This window comes from Carassius auratus, chromosome 18 (assembly GCF_003368295.1).
Source record: "Carassius auratus strain Wakin chromosome 18, ASM336829v1, whole genome shotgun sequence".
NCBI classification, from domain to species: Eukaryota; Metazoa; Chordata; class Actinopteri; order Cypriniformes; family Cyprinidae; genus Carassius; species Carassius auratus.
In genome coordinates, this window is record NC_039260.1 from 9,758,662 (window position 1) to 9,786,642 (window position 27,981).

The 27,981-nt window shown below is 36.0% G+C and overlaps 1 protein-coding gene across 1 annotated transcript; it reads left to right on the plus strand.

The window, feature by feature from the left end:
- Positions 1 to 196: 196 nt before the first annotated feature.
- cftr (CF transmembrane conductance regulator) lies at positions 197 to 27,668 on the plus strand. The gene is made up of 27 exons (XM_026287519.1): positions 197 to 548; positions 1,272 to 1,382; positions 2,254 to 2,365; positions 2,728 to 2,943; positions 3,098 to 3,187; positions 4,198 to 4,361; positions 4,847 to 4,972; positions 7,690 to 7,936; positions 8,321 to 8,413; positions 8,772 to 8,948; positions 9,407 to 9,598; positions 13,917 to 14,011; positions 15,212 to 15,298; positions 15,992 to 16,703; positions 17,655 to 17,792; positions 18,675 to 18,712; positions 18,851 to 19,131; positions 19,218 to 19,297; positions 19,797 to 19,947; positions 21,743 to 21,970; positions 22,261 to 22,361; positions 22,735 to 22,962; positions 24,444 to 24,599; positions 24,676 to 24,765; positions 25,642 to 25,814; positions 25,906 to 26,011; positions 27,107 to 27,668. The coding sequence occupies exons 1-27, from the start codon at positions 496 to 498 to the stop codon at positions 27,317 to 27,319; spliced, it is 4,458 nt and encodes a 1,485-aa protein (XP_026143304.1). The 5' UTR covers positions 197 to 495; the 3' UTR covers positions 27,320 to 27,668.
- Positions 27,669 to 27,981: the final 313 nt, after the last annotated feature.

Below are 27,981 nucleotides of genomic sequence, written 5' to 3' on the forward strand. Positions count from 1 at the left end.
ATTTTAACTATGAATATTTTTCTTTGTCATTTTTTTTCCATTCACACGCATTATGAAATCAGGAAAGGTGCTAAATAACACAATCGCAGCAGTTGACTTTCATGTGTTAAAAGTGTTCTCAAACACCACGAAAGTTCTCAGCTGATGACTCGCCACTTGTTCTTGTAAAGCAGCACGTGAGCATCTCTGTAAAAGACTGACAGTTTGAGGATGACGTGCCCAAAGGATCTGTGGCATTTGGGGCTGAGAGAGCGCGCTTCTCTCACTGAATCACAGCGCTGCTGTGACTATGCGCTCTTTATAAGCGAGTTACTCCTTATTAACGATTTGAGACACGAGAAATTCTCCTCATCATCTAAATACTGGCAGCGAATATCGACAATCTCAGCACTAAACCGTGCGCGCGGTGGAGGACAGCGCCTGAGTCCTTCGTTCAGCGGAGTGCTGATAAGCTGACAGCCGATGTAAGCGTGTCACCCCCGGGGTACTTTTAGGATGCAGAGATCACCTGTGGAGGATGCCAGCTGCCTCTCAAAATACTTCTTCTGGTAAGATGCAACCGAATTAAGAAATGTTTGAGATATTTTGTGTGTCCGCATTTGTACTAACAACCACAACTTGTTGTGCTTTAGGACACTAGTGTTTAAATACCAGAAATAGTTTTCTAGTTTATTCAAGGCTACATAAACTACACCTGACGACTGATAGCTATATTCATAGAACCAATATAATAACAGCAGCGTTTAATTTCAAACCACGTTCTAGAACTCTTGACTCCACTAAAGAAAGTGTTCTTTTTATTGCTTTGCAAGTGTATGTATAGGCAACACTTTTTAACAGTGTTTTCGAACAACGCTTCTAAAACCTCAAAAGTTCTAAAGTTGAATTTGAAAATGTAAGCAGCAGGCTAACGTTACTGTAATTCACAAACAGAAGCTGGGCTCGACTCGACTGAGGAGGTAACCATAGCAACAGTGCGCCATTCGAACGCTTTCTTTCAGAGTTACATAACATAATTATCGCAAAAATCACAAATGTTTAGTTTGAAGCGTCTTTAAGGGCGCCAAAAGGAAATGTATGTGTATGCATCAAATCATTTGAATAATTCGCACACCAGTCTTTACTCCAGCTTGTGTATTATGTTTATATATAATGATATATTAGAAAATAACTACACGTAGGCTACATCTCCTTAAAAATAAACAAAGTTCACTTTATTTAAAATAAATAACAATAATGAAGCTTTCAACATTTGTTCTGACTGTTTACAGGTGGACAAACCCCATAATGAGAAAGGGTTTTAAGGAGAAACTGAGGCCATCTGATGTTTATCAAGCTCCTAGTAAAGATGCTGCAGACATCCTTGCAGAACGGTTGGAGAAGTTAGTATTTGCGTTCTCACCTTTTCCTGATGCATTATTTAATCTGTGATTTATAAATGTTGTTTAAAATGGATTTATTCATATAGGTTTATATAGAAAAGACCCCATCATTCTGGTGACTGAAACACGTTTATTGCCTTTCCAAATACATTCAGGTTAATTTGCATGAGCATTAAGGACAACTTCATGTTAAAAAATAATATATATTGATATTTCCTCTGTATTTAGTTATTAATTACTGGGTATATTTCCTCATGTTTCCTACATTCAGTAACTGGAACTGGAATAAAAGAAGTCTGACTCACATTTTTCTGTAAAGTGAGCAAATTTACATAGTAAAGTGACAGACAGTCTTGGTTTCTATTGTGGCTTTCAGTGTCCTCAAAGCTCCTGTTACTCACCAGATCCAAACATCACACCTTTTAAGTGTTTGTGTGATGTTTTTTTGACAAAAGAAGGAAGAAAAGACGTATAAAATGTAGGCAACCCCCTTAAATGTCACCCTGCCCATTCCAGTAAAGTTCCTCCCATGCCATGTCTCACGTAAACCACAATACATTCATGCCAGTGCCCTGCTAATGGGCATCGAATGTGACCTTTTAAATTGCCAGGCCCCCTGGTGAGTGATAGATGATGAGCATTTCTGTTATTCCTCTAATGTGCTGGGACTTTGAACTTTTTATTCAATTAACAGGTTGGAGCAGTCTCTGCCATTTCCTCATGCTTGTCTCTTTGCTCTGTTTAATAAATTCGCTAAATCACCTTGGTTATATAGGAGTGCACCAAACAATGTGGACAATACCCGTTTTATTGTGGGTGGGTGGATACTGTTTAACTGTTACATTCAGTTTTTTTCTCTTTCCCTAAACAGAGAATGGGACAGAGAAGTTGCATCTGGAAGGAAAAAGCCCAGTCTACTACGAGCACTGGCACGATGCTTCATACGGCCTTTTCTGTTATTTGGCTTCCTCCTATATATAGGCGTAAGTGTCCAGATAGTTTCTTTTTGATCTTTGATGGAGTGCTGATCTCTAAATACAACAGCTTAGTAACAGAGAGTCCAAATGCATGAAGTGTATATTTGCTCATTTGTTGGCACATGGGTGAATATCGTTGGCTTATTGGTACGACGTTGTGTAATTCCTAGCCGTGTATTGCAGGTAACAGTGCAGTGTGACTTTCCCAGTGAAGATCTTACAGCATCTCATCTCTTGCTCGATTTTCATCCACTTCTCATTTTATTAATTTTTTCTTATTGTATGTGCTTTGGACATCAATTTATAAATTGTAATTCTAAGTATGTAAATTTGAAAATGAAGATGCCTCTTCTGTTACTGTTTTTCAGGAGGCTACAAAAACAGTGCAGCCGCAGCTTTTAGGGCGGATAATTGCGTCATTTGACCCGGTCCATGAACCCGAGCGAGCCAATGGTTACTTTCTTGCCTTTGGTCTTGGCTTGCTATTCACTCTCCGCTTTCTCCTGCTCCAGCCTGCCATGTTTGGGCTGCACCGCCTGGGTATGCAGATCAGGATCGCACTGTTTAGCATAATCTATAAAAAGGTTTGTGTCTAGTTTTCTCTGTTAACAGTTACCTGTCCCTGACACCAGTATAATTCCTCAAAATTTGGGCCATCTATACTAGCACAAAATATACAATAAAATGACAGTATCCTAAAATAACAGTATATGAATTTCTCCTAATCTTGACCCTTAGACCTTGAAACTTTCTAGCCGAGTTTTGGACAAGATCAGCACAGGTCAACTGGTCAGTCTGATGTCAGCCAACCTGGGCAAGTTTGATCAGGCAAGTATGAGAAGAGCAAATGATATATGTTTGCTGGATGGTAGGTCACCTGTGATACTCTAAAACACAACAGAATGCAATGTATTAAAAAGACACCTGTGAAAAATTCCAGTGCGCTGGGCCCTAATCTTACAGACTTTTTTTAAAAATGCATACATAACCCATTCAAAAGTTTTGGTTGGTAAAATAACTATTTTTAATGTTCACCAAGGTTGCATTTATTTGATTTATTCCATGATACAATAAGAACAGTAATATTTTGAAATATTATTACAATTTAAAATAACTCTTTTCTATTTGAAAATATTTTAAAATGCAATTTATTATCAGCTGATTTTTCTGCAGCCATTACTCCAGTCTCACATGAATCAGTGTGACATGATTCTTAAGAAATCATCCTAATAGGCCTATTTGGTGTTCAAGAAACATTCCTCACTATTATCAGTTTTAAAAAACTTTTTGTGCTGATTACTATTTTTGTGGAAACCGTGAGACATTTTTTTCAGGATTCAGTGATGAATAGAAAGTTCAAAAGAACAGCATTTGCTTGAAATAGAAATCTCTTGTAAGAATGTAAAAGTCTCTACTGTGTTTATTTCTTTCAAAACATAAATCACACTCACACCAAACCATTAAATGGTAGTGTGTATATTGCCAATTTGTAAAGAGGCTGCTGCTAACATGTAGCATTAAATTTAGCATAATGCTTCAGTGGGGAGCGTAGCTGAACTCTGGAACGTCCTAAGAAGGTAGAGTCAATGTGTTGAATATTGATACACTCTGTAAGTGGTCTGAAGCAATTAGCACCTTTGTTTAATGTGTGTTCTTCGAGTGTCCTTTCCTTGGAATGTGTGAGATGCTTTTGTTATATTTCGTACCACTGGAAATGTGAAGAAGATCCTAGGTGTCAGCCTTTGATGTAAATACATTTAAAAATAAATACATAAAGCTTTAATTTGTAATTAAATGTAATACATTTCATGTTGCATTTCTTCTTTTTTTTGGTATAGAGCCTGGGTATGGCCCATTTTGTATGGATATCACCATTGCAATGCATCCTGTGTACAGGGCTTATCTGGGAGCTCATTGATGTCAATAGCTTCTGTGCACTTGCTGCTATCTCTTTGCTGGGTGTGTTGCAGGCCTTTCTTTCACATAAAATGGGTCCTTACAAGTAAGTCTCAAATTTGCTGTTAGCCTACATCCTAACACCAAAAAGTGAATCTTGCCCAAAGATATTCCCATTGTTAGACTCAAACTGGCACAGCTTTGTTTTAGAGATATCCCTCAATCTAAGCTCCCACAGAAACACACATTCCAGCTGTGATTCATGCTAGTTAAAGGTTTTGAAGAGTTTGGACAGGTAGTTCACTTCTGCTCCTGTAATCAGGAGGCTGGTTAGCTTTGTGCCTTTGAGAAATGTAAACAATGTTGGTCAGAACCGCTACTGAGACAGATTGCCACACACACAAACTCACAATCAAGTTTAATTCTGTACGTATATTGTCTGTATTCAGTGCCTTCATTCATGAGACGCCATCATAGACATTAGTCAGATGTATTAAACACCCACAATGAAGTTTATTATGTACAGGATGTAAAGTTCTGTAAGAACAGACACATCATTTCATTTTGATGCCTTTTTCTGCTTTTCTTTAGAGCACAAAAGGTGCTACTGACTAACAAACGGTTGGCTCTGACCTCAGAGATCATGGAGAACCTGCATTCGGTGAAAGCCTATGGCTGGGAGGAGATAATGGAGACCCTCATCAAGAACATAAGACAGTAAGACTGTACAGTTTTATAGGATGTTCATTTGTTAAAATCAAGTCAAACTCTTTTTTTTTTTTTTTTTTTTTTTTTTTGCTTTTACACAGTGAATAGCCTTGCATAACCAGGCCTTTGATAATCAAGAAGATATGATCTGATAAACTTTTTTTTTTAAACGTGCCATTTAGGGACATATTTATCTGCATTGGGAAAAAATTAAAATAAATGAAAACAGAGGACAGTAAATTATATTGATACCCCTAATAGGAGCAGCTGAAGAAAAATATATATTGATGTTTAGATATAAAAAGTTGATACACTACCTTTTAAAACTTTGGAGTTGGTGAGATTTTAAAATATTTTTTTATTTTCTTATGCTCACCAAGGCTGCAATAATTTGATCAAAAATATGGTATAAACAGTAATATTGTTATAATTTAAAATAGCAGTTTTCACAACTTCTTGTTCAACTTCTAGCTGCTGAGTCCTTAGCCATATTCAAAAGAATCAGCTAAAAACATGTCCTCCATCTTTATTTCATCAACTTTAGCAATCAATATTCTAATTATTTTCTTAAAATAAATTAAAAAATAAATAGCTCCTTTTAGAATTGCAATCTAAACTGCTTGTTTTATTTAAAAAAACTAACACTAGCTTCTCTATTCTTTTTGTATTCTATCTGTTTTCTTTTTATTTATTATACAATTAACAAAAGCAAAAAAAGGCCTCTAACACTAGCTTGCTCTATTCTTTTTTTATTTGCTTTGGATAAAATTGTCTGTTAAATTACAAAATTGTCAGCAGCTATTACTCCAGATTTAACTTGATATCACATTTCACATGATATACAGTACAGGTGCTCAAGAAACCTTTCTTATTATAATCAGTGTGAAAAGGCTTAAAAGATAGCATTTATTTAAACAATCTTTTTTATTTTTAAAGATAGAAGCTTTATTTATTTATTTTTTTACATACATTTCTCAAAAAACGAAGCAGACTTTAAAGGTTTGCTTATAGTAATCTATTTAAATTGTTACTGCCTTAAAACCCCTTAACTGTCACTTACATTTTTGAATGTTGACTTTGTAGTGCACGATCCCAACGTATATTTTGTAACATGATATTGATGTACCATATCAGGCAACAAAGAAGTCTTTTTTTTTAAACAAAGGTCAAACACCAGTTATAATTTAGATTTTTGAGGGTGCACTCTTGTCATAAATCAATCGATTACTTTTTCTACTCAATTTTTAACAAAAAACATTGGTAAAATATATATTTGGGAGTCTTAGACCTTTCCAACGATATATATTTTGTCAAGATTAGATTAGATTTAATTGTTATATAGTGAAGTAAATGTAGGCGTCCCATATACGGGATGGGGTGACAGTTAAACACATTTCTGAATATATTTCAAATTTTAAGCCACAGACAAACTATGGCAAATTTAGTCAACCCAGAAATTTGTAAAAACAAAATAGTTTACAGGCTAATTGATTAAATAAATGAGTTTGCCAAATTGAGAAGTGCTTTTCTTTGTGTGTGTGTGTGTGTGTGTGTGTGTGTGTGTGCAAAATGTGACAGACAGGATGGATCATAAGTGTGCCGTCTCAAACAGAGAATACTACATGAGTGATTTAATAAAAGTTAATATTAACAGTTGGTATTTCAGTTAATTACATTTCTCTCCTAGTGCTTTTATTCCTACTATGTGAAGTTCTTTCATAAGAGATTTTGGATCAAAATAGTTGGTCTGGATCAGAGAAACCTGAAGCCACAGTCTCCCACTGTTTCTCTGTAGTATTAATTTATGGCAGCACACGGTATGCCTTTGTGTTTTTGTTATCAGCTCAGTCTCGGAGAATCAATGTCTCCTTGTTTTTTTTTAGCTATTTGATATCTCATGACACAGTCTCCAAATATCCTACTCATCTGGCATTCTTCTTCAAGGCAAGGCAAGGCAAAGCAAGTTTATTTATATTCTTAATTTAGTATAGTTAATATTATAGTTTAATATTGTTTATTTATTTATATTATTTTACACACACACACACACACACACACACACACACACACACACACACACACACACACACACACACACACACACACACACACAGACACACACACTTAAAAAGTATTCAAAATTAATTATTAAATAATGACAGCATATGCAAAAGGAATACAAATGATGATAAAAGCAAAGTGGTGTCAAGACACGAGAGCTGCTGTGATTTGCTCAGATTTTCTGGTTCTGGTCAGAATCCTGGCAGCATTGTTCTCTAACAGATTCAGCTTACTGGAAAGTCTGGTGAGGAGTACCTTACGGTAATCCACCCTGCTAGTGATAAGAGCAAGAACAAGTTTCTCTAAGTCTTGACTGGAAACAAAACATCTAATACTGGCAATATATTTTAATATGGTAATGTGTTGATTTAGTTACTGCTTTGACTACTGAAACTTAATGTCTGACATTAATAACCAGAATAATTAGATTTTCTGTTTTTTACCCCTAGAGTCAAGGTTTGCATTCATTTTGATAATTTCATATTTGTTTCAAAATGTTATGACTTCAGATTTCTCTTTGTTTTATTGAAGAAAATTGTGGTGCAGTTTGGTTCTTTCACATTATTTAGCTCAGTGGGAGTTTATACAGATTGAACAAAAGTGGTGCAAGCAGTGAACCTTGAGGGACTTTTTTATCATTCTGTCTTCTTTTAAACTGTGTGCAGGGATGAGGTGAAGTTGACCCGGAAGATTGGCTCCTTGCGCTACTTCTACAGCTCTGCATACTTTTTCTCAGCCATCTTTGTGATTGTGGCCGCGATCGTGCCTCATGCCCTCAGCCGTGGTATCAACCTCCGTCGCATATTCACCACTCTCTCCTACTGTATGGTGCTGCGCATGACTGTCACTCGACAACTGCCTGGCTCCATCCAGATGTGGTACGACACCATGAGGCTTATTTGGAAGATTGAAGTGAGTCTACTTTTGTGGTTGACACTTGTAGTGGAGCTTATGCATATATAGTACAAACTATATGCAATGGTTTTTTGCTAAATGGTTTTTGTTAAGAGGAGGATACTCAGTGAGAGTATTAAGGAGAATTAATGATAATGCTAAATAATATCTGGTACAAAATGAGTTAAAATGAAAACATCTCTGGATTGGTATTGATAAAGGGGAAACACTCCTCTATACTAGGCTACTGTGTTTCTTAAGAACACATTGCTGGGCATCAGCATTTTCTTGTGTAATGCTATAAACTGTACTGAACTTTGAAAGTATGTTGTTGTTACTGTGGTCTTCTCTGTATCCAAAGCTCTACCTAAAACTTCTACTTACCTACTGTATTTTCTCAAGGAATTTCTTAGCAAGGAAGAATACAAGTTAATGCAATATGATCTCAGCATCACAGAGCTGGAACTTAAAGATGTGACTGCTTCATGGGATGAGGTATAGTTATGCATTTTTAGTATTTTGGGTTAAGAACTTGTTTCCTGGATTTTAATTAATTGCTATGCTTTCTGTTGAATGTTTCCCAGTCTGTTTGAATATGAAACGAATGTTCAATTCAGTAGTTACACAGCTAACTTAGGTCCTCCTTCTATTTTTTGTAAATGTCCCATAATCCCTTCACTATGGGGACGTGTACAGTTTTGTGTCAGTGAGACAGCCATGTACTTAATCTACATTATGCGATATTGTCAATTTTATTTATTTTCAGCATTTAAAGAAAACAAGAGGAATGATCAGTATTTTTTTTTTTTTTTTTTATGCACGTGTAGTACAGTGTAAATCTATGTCTCTTCAGGGTCCTGGGGAACTTTTGGAAAGGATAAAGCAGGAGAACAAAGCTAATGGCCTTCACAATGGAGATGCAGGCCTCTTCTTCACTAACCTATATGTGACTCCCGTACTGAAGGACATCAGTTTGAACCTGAAGAAGGGAGAGATGTTGGCTGTTACTGGTTCAATGGGATCTGGGAAGGTGGGAGTGCTTGCTGTTATTTTAAAACCTTTCGTAAATATATATCAATGTAAGTAGTACTGAAATGTAAAATGATATATTTATATGTCTAAAAATTATATAAATATATGTTATATATTAATTCCAATTATTAATACAGTTATTTAATTTATAATTTATTAATTCTTTCAGATTAAAGAAAAAAAAATAAACACTTTTTTCTACTTCCTTTTAGTGAAAAAATGTATGTAGCAAAAGAGACTATGACTATAACTATAGCAAATAATTCACAATTATTATAAAAGTTATATTGAATAAATGAAAGGCCAAGCAGACTGAAGTGTGAAGCCTTTAATAAGCTGAACAATAAGCTAAAATATAAAAGGTTATGTAAAGCTATCTGTTTAAGAGCTAGCAAACATTTGCTAAAAGGAAACTGCAAGGTTGTCATTGTTCAGACAAAATGTCTGTATTTATAGAGCTCATTGTTGATGACCATCCTCGGGGAGTTGGTTCCCTCCTCTGGGAAGATCAGACACAGCGGTCGAATCTCCTACTCCTCCCAAACAGCCTGGATCATGCCTGGCACCATCCGAGACAACATCCTTTTTGGTCTGACCTATGATGAGTATCGCTACAAGAGTGTGGTCAAAGCATGCCAGCTTGAGGAGGTACTGACAAATAAATGCATTTCAATCCACTCTTTGTTTCTCTCATTTCCTTACTTTTACTCCCATCTCCAATTTCTCTCCCTTTTTCTCATTTATATTTCAGCCCCTTAGTCTACAGTATATTGCTTGACCTCACTTATCAATTTTCTCAAACTAACTAATCCTCCTCTTTGTCTTCCCTCTCTCTTTCCTCTTTTCTGCTTCTCTCTCTCTCTCTTTCTACATGGAATGCTCACCTGGCAATTGAACTGAGAACCTTTGTTAGACGTAGAACTGTGTCATATTACTCTGCTCATGGTTTTCTCCCCTCACCCTCAATCTCTTGATACCAAATCAGACAGTTGTGTGCAACTATCAGCAGCCAAAGTGTTGAGTGACAGGCCCCTTGTTTAATTGAGTCTTATATGAAAGGACGGTCAGCAGATCTGCTGAGAACACATTTATATCCAGGCATTAGGCTGACGTGTGAGATTTCTCTGTGCTAGTGGATGAGATTTGTCTAGTGAAAATCATATTGCGAGGCTTTGCAAATTACAAAACCTTAAATTATATTCACAAAGATAAAGTTTTCACATTTTCACAGAATATGTAGTGAATCATTTTTTTATTATACTTTTCACCAAATTGGCAAACATTTTTTTTTCTTGCTTTAAGCATTAGCAGTTTAGGCTGAAAACAAGGGAAAAAAATGGCTAATTAGGCAAGAAAAAGAAATCTTATTCAGATTATGTATTTTCTTAAAATAAGTGACACAAAATATATATTTTATTATTTCCATTAATATATTTAAATTATTTTCTTAATACATATTTTTTCAAAATGTTTTTGCTGTGTAAAAAGTATGTATTTTTTTCATATAGGAAAAAGCCAATAAAATCATTTAATTTATATGGAAGCATATGGGTAGCATTATTCAATTTGGGATGTAATATGCAAAATGACAATGCAATATGTAAAATGGCAATGCATTTCTGTATTTACATTTACATTTTCCAATACATTTGTGCAACGTTTGGTGCAAAATGAAAATGAAAATTAAATTACATAATTTTCATTTGCCATTTACTACACCAGTTTTAATATGTAAAATGAATATTAATTTTAACGCTTTATAAGTTGCAAAATTAAAATTAAAATGTATTACAGAAATGATTAGATATGTCTAACATGTTAAAGCAAAAACTGTGGCAAAATGATCATTTAAATGCTATTTTTCTTAATTGCATTAACACTCACAGTCAAGACACTTACGATTGCATTTTCATTCGGTGTCCCGCAATGAATGTAGCAAAATTCAATGTGCACATTGAAAATGCATTCCGAGCCGATCACGTGTCCCCGCCCTCGCGCCACGTCAATCATTGTGTGAACAAGGCGGGGCTTACAGACGGTCAGAGACTCAAGTCTCAAGAAGAGGATTCAATCAAGTGAGACAACATGGACAAGGCAGTTGGTCCGTGTATGTTTTGATCATTTCAGTTTATGGCTTCAATATTTCATTCGGACTTGTGGGCGGAGCTGAAACGCTGCTTTCATCTGATTGGCCGAATCGGATCGGTTGTCATCTGACAGCCTTCAGCTGAAATGTCTGAAACTACACTCACTGTTAATTAGCATAATATTTGAATCAGATGTAGCTGGGCACATAATTCGTGCTGCTGAGACCTGCAAATTATTTCTAGGTTGTAGTATTGTATGAATTTTGTCCCACTGATAAAAACAGTGCAAATAGTTCTGTCCCTTTGGATAACAGTAAAGTGGAAATAAATATAGTTAAATTTATGAAATAAAATTAAATAGGATTTTTTTGGAAGGTAAGTCTGGCCAGTTATACAAGCAACACGAGTCGGACGAGTCTAAAGATATGAGCTGAATTGGGTGAAACATTAAAGTTCTAGTCTGTGTCAATTACTCTCATAATAAATAATAATAATAATGTTAACTGTATTTTTCGGTATAAGTTGCATCAGTCCAAAAATACGTCATGACGAGGAAAAAAACATATATAAGTCGCACTGGACTATATGTCACATTTATTCAAGACCAAGATAAAACATTACCGTCTACACCCGCGAGAGGGCGCTCTGGGGTAGGCTACAGGAGCACTGAGCAGCATAGAGCTAATTTTACTATTTTTATTTAGAAATTTAACTATATTAATTTTTACAATTATTTATTAATGTCTCTCTCTCACACACACACACACACACACACACATACCTAGTGCCTTATGACTTAAAAGATGAGAGTGGTAAATGTTACAGACATGGAACTGTTCAGTCTATTATTGATTTTAATTTCCACTTCACTGTTATCCAAAGGGACAGAACTATTTGCACTGTATTTATCAGTGGGACAATATTCATACAATACTACAACCTAGAAATAATTTGCAGGTCTCATCAGTACGAATTATGTGCCCATCTACATCTGATTCAAATATTATGCTAATTAACAGTGAGCGTAGTTTCAGACATTACAGTGCTTCACTCGCACTGACTCTTATTTTGCCTGAAAGAATGACAAGACCGAGCTGAAGGCTGTCAGATGAAAACCGATCCGATTCGACCAATCAGATGAAAGCAGCGTTTCAGCTCCGCCCACAAGTCCGAATGAAATATTGAAGCCATAAACCGAAATGATCAAAACATACACGGACCAACTGCCTTGTCCATGTTGTCTCACTTGATTGAATCCTCTTCTTGAGACTTGAGTCTCTGACCTTCTGTAAGCCCCGCCTTGTTCACACAATGATTGACGTGGCGCGAGGGCGGGGACACGTGATCGGCTCGGAATGCATTTTCAATGTGCACATTGAGTTTTGCTACATTCATTGCGGGACACTGAATGAAAATGCAATCGTAAGTGTCTTGACTGTGAGTGTTAATGCAATTAAGAAAAATAGCATTTAAATGATCATTTTGCCACAGTTTTTGCTTTAACATGTTAGACATATCTAATCATTTCTGTAATACATTTTCATTTTAATTTTGCAACTTATAAAGCGTTAAAATTAATATTCATTTTACATATTAAAACTGGTGTAGTAAATGGCAAATTAAAATTATGTAATTTAATTTTCATTTTCATTTTGCACCAAACGTTGCACAAATGTATTGGAAAATGTAAATGTAAATACAGAAATGCATTGCCATTTTACATATTGCATTGTCATTTTGCATATTACATCCCAAATTGAATAATGCTACCCATATGCTTCCATAAATTTATAATATTTTTTTTATTGTTTTCTTTGATGTTTAACCATAGTTAATTGATTTTTTTAAGTATATTCATTATAGGTAAAAGCACATTTTATATATTTTTGTCATGCTATATAATTTTCTTAGATGTTTAACAGTAGTTAATTAACAGTGTTTTTCTGAATGGTGAACCTGGGACATTTACAGTCTGTCTCAGTTCCCATGTTTCACAAAGTAAACGTACTTCCTCTCAAACAAAGCATGTTTTCACAGTAAATGGTGATTACAAGCACAATTTATGACTGTTTGTTACAAAACATCCAGACTCTAACAACAGAAGATATTAAGTAGCAGTGTGAGGTGGCTATTATAATCACAATAGTAGGCTAGACCATAACAACAGAGTATGAGAAGTTAGCCATGTATGTGCTAACTAGAAAGAAGCTAAAAAGTATTGTTATTTTCTGTACACAATGAGTCTTTATTCAGTGTTTGCTGATAGATCAAGATGCAGAATCTTCTGAATTATGAGTTAGAAACAAGCTCTCAGCGAGACTAGTAGGATCTAATAAATGGAATTGTGGAGTGTAAAATGTAAAGTGGAAACACCCAAGTTTAGTGGGCTTTTGTTGTTATCCATATATTTCCTTTGTGGCACTGATATACTAGCATTTCGGCATTCATTTGTGTTGGGTCCTGGCTGTAAACCTTGGCATTTACATCTTAAAGACATGTAGGGCTCTACTAATTTGTTTGTGTAGGGTTTTAAAATCTTTCTCACTGCATCACTTGATTTAATTATTATTTTTAATGCTTCTTCAATGGACAAACAGAGTTGATGACAAGGTAAGTACTTCCTACGTGAGAACTATTCATCTTAAGTGGTATGTTGTCCCTGCTAAGAAGAAAAAAAAGCTTAAACCCTCATTTTAAACACACAGTTTACCAACTTCTGCTGTAAAAGTGTGTGTTGTCTTGTATGTGTCACAGTGTACTTCAGAGTTTTGTTAAAGCATGCTGTGGTTGGCCTTCCCTAAATCTTCTTACTCTCCTTTGTTGTGTAATGTCTTACTTTCCTTTGCTCTATATGATGATGTTGTTGATTTTTTTAATAGGATCTGGCTGCTCTTCCTGAGAAGGATAAGACACCTATGGCAGAGGGGGGGTTAAACTTGAGTGGGGGTCAGAAGGCACGTGTAGCTCTAGCCAGGTATGTCACACCTTTCCTCACCTACACTTGAACATCTCTCAACTCCTCAGATGTACACCAGCACCTGTAGTGTAAGCCATGCTAGATTCCTCATGTGCACCATGGCCTCATTCCCACAGAACTTTAGAGAAGAAGGTAAATCATATACCTAAGGCTTTTTAATGACCGTCAAAACACTTCATCATTTCAGGAAATCAGTTCTTGGATCTCTTATGGATTTACATGGTCATAAACTCAATATTAAATCTTACAAATCAATACAATCTTGCAGCCATAAATAAAATTAGACTTCGAGAAGTTTTTATTGTTTGTTTTTTTTAGTATGAAAGCTTCCCTGTGTCAGTGCTGTTGTGACATAATTTATTTTTTCCAGCAAAGTTTATATTGCAACGTATCCTACAACCAATACGCTCGTATAGGCCGTTTTTTTTCAAATCCCTGAAATACGACCCATCAGAACGTATACTACAATTGCACCCTTATCGGCAAAAGGTTGTTTCATATTAATGTTTTGTACTCTTTTATTTGCACTCTGATTTGCATTTCGTGTAGCTCAGTTGGTAGATTATTGCGTTACACTGTACATTGATAAGTTATCATGCTATCATGGGTTCGATCCCAGAGAACGGACGTGCACATAAAATGTATATGCTCAATAAATCATAATTTAACATGATTTCTGTGAGGGTTAGGTTTAGGGGTGGGATTATCTGTGGTCATTTGAACAAATAAACCACCTAGTAAAATATGTACGAATTACTGTGAGATCGGTGAAAAAAGTCCACACATTGCATTTAAATAAACGTGCGTTTTGACTGGTAATGATGTTAAATTTTATTTCATGACGACAGATGCAACGCGATACTGTCATTATTTTTACGCCTGCTAGAGACCTCTTAACTTTAAAACGTAAATATAGGTCGTAATAAGGTGCTTGCACAAACAACCTATATGGTCGTTTTTTGTTGGAGGACAGGCTCTTATATTGTTAGTACGTCTTATTATAGTGTGCAGAGTTTACCTTTAAAATAGTTTATTAAATAACTATGATAACTTTTAAATAACTAAATTATTAAGTTGATTAAATAACTTTATTGAATAAACTATGTTTATTTTATTTTGTATTTAAATGATCAGATTGTCACTAGTTAAGAATAACTATCTCAAAATGTTAAGCAATATAATTTTTTTTCTGCACAGGGCTATTTACAGAGATGCTGATGTTTACCTGCTTGACGCACCATTTACTCACCTGGATATAGCAACAGAAAAAGAAATATTTGACAAGTATGTATATGGATTAAACTAACTAAATAATGAACTACTTCATTTATATCATGTAACATTTTGACTTCCATCTTTTAAGATGTTGTTGAAACATTTTTTCCATCTAAAGTTAATAAAGTGCAACCATTGGGTTCATCTAAAAATCCCATTGAAAAAGAAAATCCCATTAATTTTAAAGATAATTTGTAATAAAAAAAATCATAAACCTTTAAGAACAGATGTACTATGAGCTACAAGGTTGTTGATGGCTGGTTTATGCTTTTGTTGAAGCCCCACATTTTTCAATATATATATATATATATATATATATATATAAATATATATATTTATATTCTATACATTTATATATTATATATATATTGTTTCTTTATGCATTTTCAACAACAGGCATGCTAATACCATTTTTAAATAGTTTTTTGCTTCAAATCAAAGTTTTTAATGTTTTACCAGTTGCTACTGCATGTTTGGTTAATGGCTTATGATTCTAAAACTAAGGCTTCTTCTAAATACCAAAAATACTTCCAGAACCAAAAGTGGGCAGGTACTGTTATGCTCTGAACCCAAATAGTAAATGAACTGTAGCTTATTACTAATAAATGGGAGTAAATTGAAAAGAGATGACAATACTGAAGTTAATTTAGCTTAAATGTCAGAAATACTGGTGTATAACCTCGTTTTTATGTATTTACCCAGATGTCTCTGTAAGCTGATGGCCTCTAAGACACGAATCTTGGTAACAAATAAGATTGAGCATTTAAAGCGGGCTGATAAGATCATACTGCTCCACAACGGTGAAAGTTTTTTCTACGGCACCTTTTCAGAGCTTCAGTCAGAACGGCCTGATTTCAGCTCTCTTCTTTTGGGTTTGGAGGCCTACGACAATGTCAGTGCAGAGCGTCGCTGCTCCATCCTCACAGAGACTCTCCACCGTGTCTCGGTGGATGAGAGCGCAGGCATGCGACCTGAACGCCCGTCTTATCGCCAGGTGGCCCCATCCATGCCCGTGTACATAGACGAAAGAAAATCTTCAGTTATTGTCAACACTCTCGGAGCAGCTCGTAAGGCATCCCTCATTCAGATACCTGAAGAAGAGGTTCGGAGGACATTACCTGAACGTAAGTTCTCCCTGGTACCAGAAAATGAGCTAGTGGATGAGTCCTTTATGGGAAGCGATGTGTATCATAACCACGGAGTGCATATGGCTGGTCAGAGGAGGCAGTCGGTGTTAGCTTTCATGACCAATGCACAAGGCCAGGGCCGTCGTGACCACCTTCAGTCATCTTTCCGCAGACGGCTGTCCGTTGTGCCTCAGAGCGAACTGGCATCTGAGCTGGACATCTATACTCGCCGCCTGTCAGACAGCACGTATGACATCACCGGGGTTCTAGAGGAAGAGAACACTGAGGTGTGGAAAATTCTTGCACTCTCTGCAACATACAGTATGACTTTATATACTAGACTTAAAACTTAAAAGGGATAGTTCAACCAAAAATGTATAAAGCCCCATGATTTACTCACCCTGAAGCTATCCCATATGTATATATATATATATATCCTCTTTCAGACGAATACAGTTGGAGATATATAAAAAATGTCCTGGCTCTTCCAAGCTTTATAACATGAGTGAATGGGGGTGGAGATTTTGAAGTCCAATAAAGTGCATCCATCCATCATAAAATGTGCTCCACACGGCTCTGTGTGGAGCACAGAAGGCCTTCTGAAGTGAAGCGATGCATTTGTGTAAGAAAAATGTCAAAATTTAAAACGTAATTGTTATCTCTAGCTTCTGTTTCCTGTCATATGCATGTTCACGAGAGAGTGGCGTTCCAGTGGCGGATGTAGGATGTACGCACAGCGTATGTTAGTCTTGTGAGAACTAAGTTTTGTTTGCAGCAAAGGAAAACCAGTCTCCTCTTGGCTTAAATCGAAATCCTTCATCATTTTTCTTTACAAATCCTCATTTTGTTTCTCTAATTTGTGGCTGGTGTTTTGTTTTTCTCTCTCCTTTGTGCTTCCGCATTTGTCTGAGATTATGCTACGCATACGTCCTATTTCATCTGCTAAAACACAATGACAGTTAGCGGATCTAGAGATTATGCATAACTTCACTTCAGAAGGCCTTTATTAACCCCCCAGAGCAGTATGGAGCACTTTCTATGATGGATGGATGCACTTTTTCAGGCTTTAAATACTCATACTCTATTAAGGACATTTTTTATATAACTCTGATTGTATTTACATGAAAGAAGAAAGTCATGTACAACAAGGATAGTTTGAGGATAACTAAATCATGGGGTAATTTTCATTTTTGGGTGGACTATCCCTTTAACTTCATCTGATTTGCTTCTCTTTGCAGGCATGCTTAGTTGATGAAATAGATGAAAAAGAGGAGGTATTTGAAACAACAAAGTGGAACACATACGTCAGATATGTGTCAAATAATAAAAGCCTTCTGTATGTCCTGATCTTCATCTTCCTTGTTGCTGCAATTGAGGTAATCTTAATATTTTGTGCATGTATTCATAAATTGTATGCTGACGTGAATAGTTTGAGATTATTACGATTTTTTTTTTCATTTTATTTAGCAAAGATGCATTAAATTTATCAATAAAGAGTTTTAAATGGTTACAATATTACATTTACATTTATTCATTTAGCAGACGCTTTTATCCAAAGCGACTTACAGATGAAGACAGTGGAAGCAATCAAAAACAACTAAAAGAGCAATGATATATAAGTGCTATAACAAGTCTCAGGTTAACAGAGTACACGTAGCATGGGATTTTAACTAATATAATAAATAAAAAGAAAACAGATAGAATAAAAAAAATAAAAGAATAGAGCAAGCTAGTTAGAGGTCTTTACACATACACACACACACATACATATACAATTACATAATAAATGAAAAGAAAATAGAATACAAAAAGATTAGAAAGGTAGTGAGATTTTTTAAAGAATAAAATTATAATAGTGAGTGTTAAAGTTAGAGGGTCAAATAAAGATGGAAGAGATGGGTTTTAAGCCGATTCTTGAAGATGGCTAAGGACTCAGCTGCTCGGATTGAGTAATAGAATACAATAATACAATAATACAATAGATTCTATTTCAAATTAAATCTGTTTATTTGAACTCTCTATTCATTAATGAATCCTTAAAAAAATTAAGCTTTGCCATCACAGATATAAAATACATTTTACAATATAATAACAATTCCTTTAAATTGTAATACTATTTCACAATATTTTAATTTAATAAATGCAGACTCTGTGAGTATTAGAGACTTCTTTCAAAAACATAAAAAATCTTACAGACCCCAAACCTTTGAACAGTAGTGTACATCTAGATTTACTAACCTTAATTCTTCTGTTTTTAGGTTGCAGGATCGGTAGCAGGGATTTTTCTGATAACTGAGTAAGTGTTTTTTCTTATCTCATTTTTCAGTGATCTCTTCTGGGCTGAACTTAACTCTTTCTTTGTCAAGCATTCTTCAGTAACAGTCTGGAGTGTATTTGAACCAATCCACAAAATACTTTAATTTTTTTGATGTAGTGAACTTTGGAAAGAAGAGCACCAACGAGTTGAGCCAAATATGACAAAGTACTCCAATATGTCTTTACCTGGAAAAAACTATGCCATCACTGTGACTCAGACAAGCAGCTATTACATTCTCTACATATACGTGGCGACGTCAGAGAGCCTCCTCGCGATGGGATTTTTTCGGGGTCTTCCGTTTGTGCACACTATGATCACAATCTCCAAGAAACTGCACCAGAAGATGCTGCATGCTGTTCTCAGTGCACCCATGTCTGTGCTCAATACCATGAAGACAGGTCAGTGTTATCAAAAGCTGAAATAAGTAGTAGTAAACCTTATTTCCACATGTCCTGTTTCTGACTTTAATACATAACTTTTGCAGGCCGAATCATGAATAGGTTCACCAAAGACATGGCCACCATAGATGACATGCTTCCTCTCCTCATGTTTGACTTTGTCCAGGTTTGAGCCTCCTTTGATAAACTTTTAATGACAAAAGCCTTGAATAGATGGGTAGATGAATTTTGATTTAGTGCAGCATTACTCACTTTTGCCTTTCCCTTCATTTATTTGATAAAAAAAATATAGTAAAAGCTGTCATATTGTGCAATATTATTGCACTTTTTGAATAATCATAAAAAAAAGTATGTATTATTTTATTTCAATATATGATAAATATATAATAAAAAGTAATTTATTCATGTGATGTTAAAGCTGAATTTTCAGCAGCCATTGCTCAAGTTTTCATTGTGACAAGATCCTTCAAAAATTATTCTAATATGCCGATTTGGTGCCCAAGAAAAATTTGTGCTAGATTTTTTTACCAACATTTTTGATGAGTAGAAAGTTCAAAATTACAGCATTTATTTGAAATGGAAATCTTTTGTAATGTTAAAAAAAGTTATAAATGACTTGAAATAAAAGCAGAACCGAGTCTAAACTTAGCTTTTTTCCCTAACAGTTGACTGTGGTGGTGGTTGGATGTATTCTTGTGGTGTCCATTGTACGGCCGTACATATTTCTCGCAGCAACTCCCCTGGTTATTATTTTCATTGTTATGAGGAAGTACTTTCTCCGAACGGGTCAACAGCTTAAACAGCTGGAGACAGAAGGTAAGGCCAGACAATGTGTGCATTCTTTACATGCAATTGTTAGATACGTCTTTGCAGTTGGCAAAGGCATTCCTGACGCACTCGGCGTGCTGGTGTGTGGCTTGCTGCCAGGGACGAAAAGGCCAGTTAGACAAGGCATTGGTGGGAGGTCAGTGTTAGGTCCAAAAACAGGGGAGGAGCAGAGGATGGATGAGTCAACCAGAAAGAGAAAATGATATTTCAGAGGAAGTGGCATTGGCGGGAGGTCAGAGCTTTGTCTCTCGACCAATCGTATGTGGTCTGTTACATCTTTGTATAAGGACGACTCATTTCTGTTGGTCTCTCTGTAACTCAGACAGGAAGAAAACTCATGTTAGCTTCAGTTGACGACGTTCTTCCTACTGTCAGCCTGTCCAGGGCCACCGTGAAAGCCAGCTAGGGCTTTCCGCACTTTGTAATACTGGGTTAGCAAAAAACCCGACCAGGGATTTCCTCTGCTGCTATCCTGATATCATTCTCTCATCGTCCACAACTGATGGGCAACAAGCTTCATGGCGGGGATCCCAGAAAACTGCGCAATCCTATTGTTTTTCAAACAAGGGGAGCTAAAGGCATTGTGTTTTCTAGAGAAAGGCAAAGGAATGTTGCAAGGAAAGCCTTGTTGAATGAGAAAAATGTGATGATTTAATATCATGTGTAGCTGAACTTGTGGACTAGTTTTATGTTTATGAAGTCACCTGAAGGCTAAAGGACAGAGGGCAGGACTTTTATTTCTTCCTTCCTCTTCCTGATTCCTTCTGCTGTTGGAAATGTGTGGCACAGATGATGGCGAAATACAAACGCTCAATATTGACATTTAAAAGTAGTAGGTGACCATATATATGTGTGTGTGTGTGTACAGTATATATATATATATATATATATATATATATATATATATATGTGTGTGTGTGTGTGTGTGTGTGTGTGTGTGTGTGTGTGTGTGTGTGTGTGTGTGTGTGTGTGTGTGTGTGTGTGTGTGTGTGTAGATAGATAGATAGATAGATAGATAGATAGATAGATAGATAGATAGATAGATAGATAGATAGATAGATACATAGATAGATTGATTGATTGATTCACACACATACACAAAAGTAGTTTCCCAAAATGCATTACTTATGTTACTCAAACATTACTGTTTAAAATGTAAAAGGTTTTTACAAAAATTGGAAAACAGGCTTTTATGCTCAGGCTGCCTACCTTAATTTGATTCAAATGTTTTGTAATAAATTCAAAAAAGTATTCTTGTGATGCAAAGCTGAATTTTCAGCAGAATTTACTGTCTTCAGGGTCACAAGATTCCTTAATAAATCTTTCTCAAATGCTGATTTGCTTCTCAAAAAAACATTTTTATTATTATAAATTTTGAAAACAGTTGCTTAATATTTTTGTGGAAACTGATAATGCCCCCCCCCCAGAATTATTTTGATGAATAGAAAGTTCAAACTGTTCAAATATTCAAACATTTACAGGAAATAGAATTGTTTTTAGCATTATACTGAAAGTGCCTTTACAGTCACTTTTGATCTATTTAATTTTTAGTTGCTGAATAACATATTAACAATTAACAATCATAAATTCTTAATCTTTTATCTAGAGATGGGTGGTGTCAACTAATCATAGTGTCCCATAGACCAAAAATGAAGTTTGATTTAGGCACTACATGGAGGAATACACTGAATTACTCTTTTGCATTGTTTGTCACACAAAGCTGTCTTATTTCTTCAGAGGACTTAAAATTAAGTATACACTGTTGTCATCTTTTATTCTTCAGCTCGTAGCCCCATTTTCTCCCACCTCATCATCTCGCTGAAGGGTTTGTGGACCATCAGGGCCTTTGAGCGGCAGACCTACTTTGAGAACCTGTTCCACAAGACCCTCAACACCCACACGGCCACCTGGTTCCTTTACCTGTCGACCCTGCGATGGTTCCTCTTCCGCGCCGACATCATCTTTGTGTTCTTTTTCACGCTGACCGCCTGGATTGCGGTAGGAACCAACCGTAAGAGCGCTTCTCCATCTGTATCTAGGCGAGAGTGAACCAAGTGAACAGTAGAGCACGTAGAGTGAGCGGATGCCACTGTTTATTTGACTGTTCTCTGCGAGTCCAAAAAGTCAATGAACGCTTGATTTAGTGGGTTTTACAGACAATTGGTTTTATTAAGAGGTAATTGCGAGCAGTGCTTGGAAAATGCCTTTGAAGTGTAGAAGTGAGGTCACTGTGAGCAACCTTGTGCTTGATGTTTATACTTGCTTGTTGGTGCATGTGAATGTGTGTACCTTATTCCACAGAGGATAAACCGGGTGAGATTGGTATCGTCATATGCCTTGCGATGCTCATTCTAGGCACCTTCCAGTGGTGTGTTGCCACCAGCATTGCGGTAGATGGAATGGTACGTGCCTTTTTTTTTATCATTTTCCTCCCTGAAAACTGCATGTTTTTCAGTTGTTCTAGACTGCAGAAGTTGTCCTGTTCTGTAAAGCTGTTGAAAATATTGTTTGAGTAAGTGAGCAACACTAACGGAGCTTATCAAGGCGCAGAACATTTTGTTTGACCCTATCAAGAGAATAGTTACAATCACACTGATACACATTTATACAGTAGTGCCGCTTTATTTTTGCCACATGGTGTAACTGTGTGCGCATTTGTATTTGCACAGACAAACACAGAGGCTAAGCATCATTTAAAGGCTAAATAAACCACATGCAGCTTAGACCTCAGTGGACCTGATTACATCATAGCTCTTCTAATCCTTCTTCCTCCAGATGCGTTCTGTTGACCGGGTTTTTAAGTTCATTGACTTGCCGTCTGAGACGCCCAAACCGGACAAAAGCAAATGCTCGGATCTGATTATTGAGAACGTCGATGCACAGGCCGACTCAAGCTGGCCCAACCGTGGTCAGATCGATGTGCAGAATTTAACAGTCAAATACACAGAAGGGGGTCACGCTGTCCTCAAGAACCTCTCCTTTACTGTGGAGGGCAGACAGAGGGTATGTACAAGCAACTGTTAATGCTAACATGCAAACCTTTCATCATGACATTACAATGGAGTATAGTTTCAATTCGGTTAGGTTTTAAACAGTGGGGTCTAAAACTACAGTGCTATTAGTTCAAATGTTTAAAGGGTCATGATTTTTTTTGTACTGTTCTCTGAGGTCCACTTATAATGTTATCAAGATTTTTACATCATAATTTAGAAGTTACAGGTTATTTACTCTCCTTGTTTTGACATCCTCTAAGAAAGGCTCTGTTTGAATAGGCGTGGCTGATCGTAGACTCGAAAGTAAACGCCCACTGCTATGATTGGCTAACAGTTTGTGTATGTTTGACAGCCTACATCCTTCCTGGATGGATGCTGCTGTGTTTTAGGGTAAAAACACAAAAATACTCAGTTCATATCAAACAATCTGTAATAACTGATAGAGCGATATTGATCACATGATTTAAACATCATCTCTTAGTTTTAATCTTTCTCCAGTGAATTGTGCTATGTTTGTAAATGAATCCGTGGTAAAATAAAGTGAACAAAGGGCCAGGTTTTTACTGGCGCTGTCTGGAACCTCATTAAAAATAAAGTTAATCAAATAAAGTTAATAAAAAAAATTCTGTATAGACCAGTGTTTGCCACTCTTGTCAATTACCTACTATGTGCATGAATCAGTGGGTGGGGCTTAACAGGCAGTGATGTAGAAGCAGGCGTTGATTTTCTTCTGTGGAGGCGGGGTTAGCCACATTATTACGTCATGAAGTGGCACATTTCACAAGCTGTCATTTTGGCAGAACGGCCTCAGTTTTCAGTTTTTAGACTTACGAATGCTTTGAACTCTGAAATATACAAAATATTTTTATAGCACATAATCTCTTACTATATAAAAAAATCAAGGGAATTTAAATCTCAGTTTATGACCACTTTATTTTTTTTTCATTACAAATTGTATTCTCAGCAAGTATCACATTTATATTATATCTTGAAAAATTTTATTTCCAGGTCTAGATTATATTTTCTATCCAAAAGCTTTAATTTGTGGATTTTTGGTTTGTAGTGCCTCACAAAGGAGAAATACAGTAACTACACCAACACTATCAATTTGATTTTGATATCAATTTTCATAGATCTTTTTCTAAATCTAAGTCACAGAACTTGATTTTAATCAACTTGATTTTTTTAAATTCAGTTTGACAACATTACTGAATTTTGCCTTTGTAGAACAATGTACTGTATGTGCAGGATACATTTATAGCAGATTAGCTAAAGGAGCAGAAATGAGCTAAGTGAGTCCCATGTCTTTTTCACACTCATTTCTGTGAGTTCTGTGGTGTATACTGTGAGAAATCCACATGGAGAAGGGCTTCTAGTTCAAGCTTCTAACAGAATATGTTGCATGTATTGCTGAAGATGTACTGCTCTAGCATGTAAATCTGTTCACAGATTTTTTTTTTGTGTGAAATTTGATCATGTGATCTTTTTCAGGTGGGTATCTTGGGCCGAACAGGTTCTGGGAAGAGTTCTCTGTTCAATGCTCTCTTGAAGCTGGTTTACACAGATGGTGATATCTCCATCGATGGGGTCAACTGGAGCAAAGTGCCACTTCAGAAGTGGAGGAAAGCCTTTGGTGTGGTGCCTCAGGTAACAGCTTTCATCCTCTCTATTCATAACGTCTCACAATATATTTTTGTAAATATCTCCTTCCACACCCCCACAGAAAGTCTTCATCTTTACGGGACCATTCCGCATGAACCTAGACCCTTACGGTTGCCATAGTGATGAGGAGCTGTGGCGGGTCACAGAGGAGGTGGGTGTCTCCAGAGCAAATGATCAATGACTGAGAGGTCAAGTGGTTTGATGACCCTTTTTTCTAGAGTTATTCAAAGAAACTGGAAAAGCATTGTCTCTGCTGCTGAGACTATGGCAACACTTTATTTGCCACTAAGCAGTTAAGGGTGAAGGGTGTAATTTAGGTTTCAAACAAACCGGGTTGCCCTTCCTCAAACACACACCACAGGTTAAGTTAATTTTGTCATGCTGGAACATGATTCTACTTGCAAAGTAAAAGTATTTAAAATAGTAGACAGCACATTTTTTAAATAGTCAAATCACAATAAAATAAAGTCAAATAATAATAAATAACATTAATTATTAATAAATAAAAATAATAACAAAAGTAATCATTTTTATAACAAAATCACCATCAAGGTTAAGTTATATTAAAGTTATATTAAATGCAACATTTCAGTCATCCAATCTTTGCCAGTCATTTAAAAACTACGGTAGTGTGTGTAATTATTTTTCTTAGTTATTAGTTATTTTATGCACCTACCTTCCAATATTTTGGGTGTATGAGGTTTCCTATTTGTTGTTTATAAAACAAGCTTTTCTAAAGCAAAACATGAGGTCACCTGGTTATGCGTTATGAACATGTCGGGAACAGAAATGACACACTTCTTTTTGTTCTCTTGTTCTTAATTTATAATATTTTTATGACAACAGTATTGATATTCTATATTTTAATTTTTGAGTCATCAATAATGAGTCAAATGATCAAAAATATAAAAAGTTTTATTTTAGAAATTATTTAGAATTTCTAAAATAAAAAGTGTGAATATGACTATTATGAATGATCAACATAGAAATCCTTATGAATCATGTATGTCCTGTTCACCTCTTGAAGGTTGGTCTCAAGACAGTGATTGAGCAGTTTCCAGATAAACTGGACTTCCAGCTGGAATACGGAGGTTATGTACTGAGTAACGGCCACAAACAGCTCATATGTCTGGCTCGCTCCATCCTCAGCGGAGCCCGCATCCTCCTCCTTGATGAGCCTAGTGCCCACCTCGATCCACTGTGAGTCCCGACACCACTGGCTGTTAAGCACAATTACAATGAATTTATATCACAGTTAATAATGGTGGCTGGTCTTTGTCTTTGGTTTCAGAACAATAAAGGTGTTAAAGAGGACATTACGACAGTCTTTCTCCACATGCACTATATTACTGTCTGAACACAAAGTAGAACCGCTGCTCGAGTGCCAGTCTTTCTTGGTAAGGCTCCTGCACTACCTCTCTTCCATCCTCCAAAGGGATAGTTCACCCAAAAATGTACATTCTGTCATTAATTACTCACTCTCATGTTGTTCCAGACACGTAAAGACCCTTTATTTGTTTTCATATTCAGAAAACAAATAAAGATACAGAAATCTGAATGCTTTCTGACCCTCCATATACAGCAACATGTGTGTTGTGGTACTCTTGTGAACGTGTGAGACTGACATTAAAGAAAATACATTTTTGAATAAATTCATTATTTTTGTTTGACATTTAAGCTAAAATGTTAAGTTTTTTAAGACCTGCACAAATACATATAAAATGACTGTAAAAAGCATGATTAACGGTTCAGATAAAGGTTTTCACAAAAAAACAAGAAAGTTTTATGAAATGATCAACTTCCCATTTCAGCCTTTAAATTATTTTGAAAGAAAATGGACCCGAAAGTATCAATCATTATATTAATTGAATTAATTATCAATCAATTATTATATAAAGTAAATAACAGATATATTTTACTGTCTTTATTATTTTGATTTTTATAATGCATTATCTTCTTGTCGATCCACCAGTTCACATTTACATCTCTGCATGTTTGCTGCATTACAACGGGATGATTTTCACATTGGTCTGAACGAAACAAGCAGAAGTGCTTACTAAAAATGCAAATTAATTTTCTGCTAGCAGGTGATGCTTTTAAAATGGCTGAAATTTAGCGGTACACAAAGCAATGCAGCACTGGACTTTGAAATGTGCAGTGCTTGTATTTATTTAATTAAATCATGGCCGTTTAAAGTTATTACAGTGCATGAAAGCTGTATCGCAATATTTGTCTTTCCATCCTCAAATGTAAGCCCTTCTGAAATCAAAATAAAGACTTTCTTGTACCATTTAAGACTTTTTATGACCTATGAACAAATTTTTTGAGAATGCCTTGGACTGCACGCCGCTCTCTTCACTGCAGTTCTCTACTGAGCTGACCTTGATGTGCTCGATATAAATTTGATTAGAGAGTTCTTTCAGAAAATAGCTTCAGCAGAGCTAAATATATTTTTCAAAGTTTGTCCATGACTCCTCTGATCTCTGTTGCAGATGATGGACAAGGGTCAGGTGAAGACCTATGAATCCATTCAGAAGCTGCTGAATGAGACCAGTCACCTAAAGCAGGCCATAAGCCCAGCGGAGCGCCTCAAACTCTTCCCTCGCCGGAACTCCAGCATGCGCACCCCTCAGTCCAAACTCAGCTCTGTTACCCAGACACTGCAGGAGGAGGCAGAGGACAATATCCAAGACACTCGTCTCTGACCGCCTCAAACTGGAATTCATACAGAAACAATCAAGCTTACAATGCTCTCCAAATGGTACATAATATTGGATGACCTATCATGAGAACATTTGACATTTATTATGAAAAAGATATGCATTTTTTTCTTAATGTCACAAGAGGTACTCAATGTCCTCTCAGAATGGGACACACAGTGAGGCCAGGAATAACTGAACACTGTAAAAAAAATTGTATAATGTCACTTTTATGATTTATCTCTTTTCTTTTTTATTTGATCAACTCAAATGTATTATTCCCTTATTTTTCTTGGAACATTTAATTTATTAAGTTAACGCGTGACCAACATCTGGCGTCCTTTGAAAGCGCAGCAAAATGGGATCATGTGAATCATGTAAATGGCAAAACAATTTCTCGGTTTTCTCATTTCTTTGGGCGCATCATGGAATTAGGAAAGGCACAAACAATGATTATTTTAAATTGTAAATATATATAAAATACTTTTCTGTGAAACAAATATATTTTTCAAGACCGTGCTTCTCTCATTTTTTCCTGTGTGGTCACCAGGAATGACCTCATTCCACTCTTATCTTGTGTTATAGTGGGAAGCTTCAGAGCAGAGGACAGAAACCTAGCTGGTGGTGATAAACGATTCGGTTTCAAACAAACACAGTTTTAGCATTAG